The following is a 6,799-nucleotide window of genomic DNA, read 5'->3' as shown; positions in this document are numbered from 1 at the left end:
CAGCTAGGTCACTAACCCTCCCTCCCGGCCCTATTCCAACCTCACTGACCTCTGCTACCCAGACCTTTCCCACTGCAAGCCTGCCCCTCCCATGATGTTCATGGCCTCATCCAAGCTTTTGATACGGTCTCCCAGAGTATTCTTGCCAGCAAGTTAAGGATAAAGTTAAGGATTGACTGGATAAATGGACTATAGGGTGAATAGAAAGTTGGCTAGATTGTCAGGCCCAATGGGTTGTGATCAACGGCTCAATGTCAGGTTGGCGGTCAGTTTCTAGCGGAGTGCCCCAAGGATCAGTTCTAGGGCCGGATTTGTTCAACACCTTTATTAATGACCTTGATGAGGAGATGCATTGCACCCTCAGCAAGTTCGCTAAGGACACTAAGTTAGGGGGAGAGGTAGATACATTAGAGGGCAGGGATAGGGTCCAGAGTGACCTAGACAGATTAGAGGATTAGGCCAAAAGAAATCTGATGAGGTTGAACAAGGACAAGTGCAGAGTCCTGCACTTGGGACGGAAGAATCCCTAGCATTGTTACAGGCTGGGGGCCAATTGGCTAAGTAGCAGTTCTGCAGAAAAGGATCTGGGGATTACAGTGGATGAGAAGCTGGATATGAGTCAACAGTGTGCCCTTATAGCCAAGAAGGTGAATGGCATATTAGGGTGCATTAGGAGGAGCATTGCCAGCAGATCTAGAGAAGTGATTATTCCCCTTTATTCGGCACTGGTGAGGCCACATCTGGAGTATTGTCTAGTTCTGGAACTATAGAAAGGATGTGGATGCATTGGAGAGGGTCCGGCGGAGAGCAACCAAAATGATTAGGGGGCTGGAGCACTTGACCTACAAGGAAAGGCTGAGGGATTTGGGCTTATTTAGTCTGCAGAAGAGAAGAGTGAGGGGGGATTTGAGAGCAGCCTTCAACTTCCTGAAAGGCGGTTCCAAAGAGGATGGAGAGAGGCTGTTTTCAGTGATGACAGAACAAGGAGCAATGGTCTAAAGTTACACTGCGGGAGGTCTAGGTTGGATATTAGGAAAAACTATTCCTTAGAAGGGTGGTGAGGCACTGGGATGGGTTCCCTAGGGAAGGATCCCTAGAGGTTTTTAAGTCCCAGCTTGACAAAGCCCTGGCTGGGATGATTTTGTTGGGGTTGGTCCTGCTTTGGGCAGCAGGCTGGACTTGCTGACCCCCTGAGGTCTCTTCCAGCCCTAGGATTCTCTCCTAATCCCTTTGGCATCGCATCCAGTGAGTTCCCCTCATCAGGCCCCCATGTCCTCGCTGGCCTTGACGCACTCCTGTGCTCATGTGATGGCTTTTTTACACAATTCTCACTCTCGGCTTCAGCTCCTGTCTTCAACTCCCAGATCCGCCTCTCCTGCCAACCTCTCACCCCCATATCCTGTGAGCCTCTTGTTGATGGGCTTGTCATGGCCAGGGTGGTGTTCCCTTCAAGCAGCCTCACCCCTGCCCCTAGACAGGTCACCCTCTGCTCTGCTGGTACCCCACCCTGCCCTTCACAGTCACAGCGTGGGCCGTCTCTTCTCTGAGCGGATGTGGGCATGCGTCCAGCCCTCATGCAGCATCACTGCCTGCATAGCGTACCAGCCTTCTGGGTGTTGCCCTAGTTTAGAAATAATCTGCAGGAGGAGCTGGGATTGGCGGGACTCCTCTTTCTAACGCTAACGGGAGCGATGCTGGGGGGCCCTGCAGCTGGAGATTATGGTCCCAGGTTCCTTTTCACCCCTTCCCTGCCAACTGGCTACACAGCCCCAGCCTCTTCAGGGCACTACACACCCACGAGGCCAGGAGAGGTGCAAAGTAACACACGGATGTACCAGTGGGGAGCCTAGAGAAGAAACCCAGCAGCTTTGGCCGAGTCAGTCATTAGCCCGGCCCCTATGTAGGGCTGCAGCAGACATGCAGCTGAGCTCCCAGACCCGTATGGTCTTTAAAGAGCCAAGGGCATTTTTCAAGAGCACAATATGTTACCTCTAGTGTCCTGGCCAGAATCTAATTGGAGTCGTCACACTCTGCCTCCCTGAGCTCCCCCTGCAGTTTCAATTTGCTATTGGGGTTTTTAAGTTCCTCGCCTGAAGGGCTGTGCCCGTTTACTGAGAGCTGTTAAACAGCTGCCGCTGCGTTCTGCTGTTAGCTGAAGTCACTCTGCATGGCTTTCCTTTGCAGAACTCTGCCAGAGGACAGCTGCTAGAAGTATGCCATGTATTCCCCCCCACCCCCACACACCCCACCAGCTGTTTCATACCCATGGACCGCACTCCAAGCAGAGTGTAGCATATGTATTATATTAAGATTTTTAAAAAATGGATACAAGCTCCAAGCACATAGCATCAGCTCAGAAAACATGTCTCTGGGAAGGAGGGTGAAATCACGTCTTCAGCACCGGGCAGGTGGCAAGGGCTTGACATGTCTCTCACAGCAGCGAGTTAGTGAGCAGATTGAAGATGCCCAGTTGTTTTCCTAGGGAGGCAAATATGTGGCTATTTGGCCAGGCCCCCCTCCCAAGCTGGCAGCATGCTGTGTTTTCTTCGCAACAACTGTTGTGCTTTCACAGGGCTGTCCTTGGGCAGTGAGAGGGGGAGAGGCTGATAACACCCAGCTGGAACTGTCTGCCAGTGCCAGCTTTTGCGCAGAGGCAAGGGGCAGCCGGCTTATTTGGGGAAAGGAAGGGGCAAGGGGGAGCTACAAACCACTCCAGAAGCCTTACAAAGGGGTTGGCAGGTGGCTCTGGCTAAACCAGTTTCTAGTAATGTGAATGGCACCCAAACACATTAGAATCAGGTTCAAAAGCAAACCAGAAGCAGGGCTCTAGGCTCCAGCACGATCTTACACCAGGGAAAATCAGGAGTCACTCCCCTGGCGTCGTGCCAGTGCGAACGAGAGCAGAAGGGGCCAGATTCTCTCTTGTCTAATGTGTTGCTTGCCTCCAAGCTGGATCAACCCCTGCTGGCCTTCTCTGTAGAGCAGTGGCGCCCGACCTTTCTGAGCATATGGACCCTTTTCAATCTATTAACATTTTACAACCCCCCCCCCCAACACTACAGCTGTTTTCAAACATTCCATTATTCGATAATCAATTGAAATGTAGATTAGCCCGTGTTATCTAAAAACAAATCGTAGCATTAGGAGATAATACCTGGACTTTACTTAATGAGATGGCTGGTGCTGGAGAGCGGGTGACAGTTTCTATTTTAAACTTTCCGCGGACCCCCTCCAATGCCGTTGGGAACACCAGGGGGCTGCGGACCACAGGTTGGGAGCTGCTGCTTTTGAGCACACAGGGGGAAAGGGCTGACGCTGCCCGCTGCAGCGGCACATTCAGCCCAGCTGCGACGCCATCAACTGGGAATTACAGTCCAGCTTTTAGCCTGGAGCCACTTGCAGGCAGTCACTCTAGAGCGGATGAAGCCGGCGGCGAAGCCTGAGGCGACTACCCAGCTCTTCAGCCCTTTGCCTTTCCTGGCAGGGCGGGCGAGGGGCTGTCCACAAGCTGCTGGGATGACAGGCTACAGCCACACGAAGCAAGAGCAGACCTAGGCCTGGTCTAATGCCCTCGCCCCCTGACTACTGAGTTGGGATGGTCCCTTCGCAGCCCCCGGGAGCACTGACAGACACTGTGCCCCAGGGGCTCCACTCACGGAGCTGTTTCTCACCGGTGCCACCCTGGTAGAGCTGCAGAGTCACAAGAGGCAGGGCACAGCCCAGCCCATCCGCCTCCTGCTCCACTTCCACTGCTGGCCCTTACAACCCCGTCCATTGGGACCGCGGACCCCAGGAGCGGGCAGCCCTGAGCCCTCTGTCCCATCCCCTTCAGGAGAGCTCTGGCTTCCGCGCTCTCCCCTTCTACTCAGGTTGTGCTGTGGTCCAGGACCGAAGCGTGTGAGCCCAGCATGGAGGGACGGGACCAGCACCTGGCCCAGGTAAGTTGCGGGGGCAGAGTTTCTCTTTTTAAAAACCACAACGTGGCTCTGTGCAGACACTGGGGTGGGCGGGTGTGGCCCTGGGAATGGGGGGTGGGAGGCTTTGGCCTGGGATGGTCCCTTAGTTCCCGTGGGAGTCAGCTGCTCCCACGACAGCTCTGCTTCCCTCACAGACAAGCTTTCCCCCGGGCTCTGGCAGTTCTGCAGGGCCTGAAGCGCGGAGCCCTCGCCCGCTAGTCTGCGGGAAGGCAGCGTAGCAAGAGGACAGCAGGTTCGAGGTGCTGGCTGGTGAGCCGGGGGACGTCCTTGGCTCTGCCGTTCCTTGTGGCGGTGGGGGCCGAGGGGTCGTCCACGGGGCCTGCTCACTGCCAGCTCGAGCAGCCCTCGGGCAGACTCCGTAGAACCTCCTCCAGGTTCTGCTTGTCGGCTTGGATCTCCCGCAGGTCGCTCTCGAACTCCCGGATCTTCTGCCGCTGCTGCTTGGCCTCCCGCTGCAGATGGCTCAGTTTCCTCTCCAGGGCTCCGGGCCTGGCCAGGCGCAGCTGCAGGCGGCCCAGCTGGAGGCGGCTAGTGCTAAGCACCGTGGCCGTGGGCGCTTCCTGCTCCAGGTTGCCTGCAGGAAGCAAAGAGCACAGCCATGAGGGAGCTGGCAGAGAGCCAGGGCAGCCCTGTGTGGATCCAGGCCATGGGGCTTTAGGCAGATCCTGGGCTCTCACCTCAGGGTTGGAAAGAGTTAAAAGGGTATCAAGGGCGTTGGCAGCTCCGCCGCGCTGTGCCGACAATCAGCTGATCCGGCATCGCGCGCCAGTCTAGACACAGATCAGTCGACAAGGGAAGCCTTTGTTGACCGCGCCTGTAAACCTCGTTTCACGAGGCAGAAGGGAGCAGTCGACAAAGGCTTCCCCTGTCGACCGATCTGTGTCTAGACTGCCATGCTGTGCCAGATCAGCTGATTGTCGGCACAGCACGGTGGCCATTTTTATTTTAATGAAGCGGGAATTATTTAAATCCCCGCTTCATTGACTCTGTCGGGTAAACTAGTTTACATGGCTCCGTCGATGGAGCCATGTACTCTAGACACACCCCAGGAGAGGCTGTCTCTGTCCCAGTGGGCTTACAGCCTACAGAGGTAAGACTGGCAAAGGGTGTGAAGGAAAACAGAGGCGCCCAGAGTGGAAGTGACTTGGCCACGTTTGGCCGTCGAAATCCCTTTGGGTTCAGCAATCACTGGAGTTTTTAGCCACACAGATTTTTGTCTCCCTTCTCCCCCTCAGATTTCTATCCATTTACATTAAAAACATCAATTAAAAACCACCCCATAGCCTTGTGAGCCCCAAACTCCTGGCTTGCTAGAAAGACTGATTCATTGCTGGCTGGCCTCCCCGACACTCCACCCTGGCCACGATGACCCCACAGTTACAGTCTGTTCTCACCACTGAAGAGCCAGTGGGGGAAAGCCCATGCAAATCCAACAGCACGATCCAGATGTCAGGCCAAAAGGCAGCTCTGGATGTGGTGTGTGCACCAGCCAATTCCCTTTTTTCAGTGACTCAGGAGGCCAGTGACCACACTGGGAGACCAGTGCTCTTCTTGGCTGTGTCAGCAGCAGCTCTCCAAAAAGCACAGGCTTAAAAAAGGAGAGTTTAACACTGCCCTTTGCTGGCTCACGCTAGAATTGCACAGTGTGCGGCCAGCAGGCAGAGCTCCCCCTTTAGCTCAAATGGCTGGGGGCTGTGTGACTCTGGATTTGATCCCTGCTGTGGCTATGAAGTTCCCTGTGACCATGATGTACAGCAGAGATCCAGCCGTGATGTCGTAGGTGGCTACTGAACTGTTGTCTAGCATACAGCTGAGTGTCTGTCTGTTCAGAAACTTCTCCTAAACAGGAGGCGCTAGGACCGCCACGTTTGCTACTCCACTTCCTTTTCTCCTCAGGTAAAGCAAGGTCGGGGGTCGGTTGTGCCAGGATAAGGGGATGTGCCTGGAATGGGATTGTTTCTCCTCCTCCCAGTCAGAAAGAATCACAAGGCAGGTGAAAGGGGCTGGCTGGGGGCGCCCCCCTGCTGTGGAACTACCCCAGCCCCAAGCCTCCCACACCCTTTGCCCCTTAGGGAAGGCAGGGGGGGCTGAAGCCCCTCCCCGTTCCTATGGGGACATTGCTGACTGTTCCCCTTTGTCAGGGAGCCAGCAGAAAGGGCAGAGTTTGCTGCATTCCTCACTCTGGCTGGGGAGCGCAAGGGGCAGACAAACCTGGAACTGCCCCAGCCGGGGGACGTGCACCCCTCCCCTGGCAGTGCCCACTGAAGCTGCAGTCACCATGCAGAGGCGCTGCTCACCTGGCCCATAGTTAGGGTTACCAGGAAGACCCCGCCAAAAAACTGGACACACTTGATCATGGGCAGGAGGGAAGGGCGGTTGGGGGCTGCGGGGCTAGCCAGGAGGAAGGGGGGGGACAGGAAGCAGAGCTGGGGGGGCCGCGGGGCTGGCCGGGAGGAACAGTGGGGGCTGGGAGGAAGAGGGGCTGGGAAGCAGACCTGGGGGGTTCCGTCCGGCGCCCAGCCGGGAATTCAGAAAATACCGGACATTGCACATGGCACATCGCACGTGTCCGGTATTTTCTGAATTTTTCTGCCAGACAGACGGTGCAAATACCGGACTGTCCAGTAGAAAACTGGACACCTGGCAACCTTACCCATAGTTGCTGCTATAAGAGAGGGCTGGGGTTGTCCTCTCTCCCCGGAGCAGCCTGAATACTGAACCCTCCTCCCTAGCCCCCGGCCAGAGCAGTGATTTATGTGAAGCCATTTTCATTAAGGACCCGGGCCACGCCAGGTAAATCTAGTAATAAATCTAGGGCCAAC

The 6,799-nt window shown here is 55.6% G+C and overlaps 1 protein-coding gene across 1 annotated transcript in view; it reads right to left on the bottom strand.

Moving 5' to 3' along the window:
* Positions 1–653: 653 nt before the first annotated feature.
* LAMC3 (laminin subunit gamma 3) overlaps positions 654–6,799 on the bottom strand; it is a 57,460-nt gene continuing 51,314 nt past the window's right edge. Inside the window, exon 28 of the mRNA XM_075905922.2 lies at positions 654–4,551. Within this exon, the coding sequence (XP_075762037.2) occupies positions 4,301–4,551 (251 nt within the window). The 3' untranslated portion in view covers positions 654–4,300. The remainder of the gene's footprint in view (positions 4,552–6,799) is intronic.

This window comes from Pelodiscus sinensis, chromosome 23 (assembly GCF_052426305.1).
Source record: "Pelodiscus sinensis isolate ZL-2025 chromosome 23, ASM5242630v1, whole genome shotgun sequence".
Classification (NCBI taxonomy): Eukaryota; Metazoa; Chordata; order Testudines; family Trionychidae; genus Pelodiscus; species Pelodiscus sinensis.
Note: the sequence above shows the minus strand (reverse complement) of the source record. Positions and strands in the feature narration are given on the sequence as shown.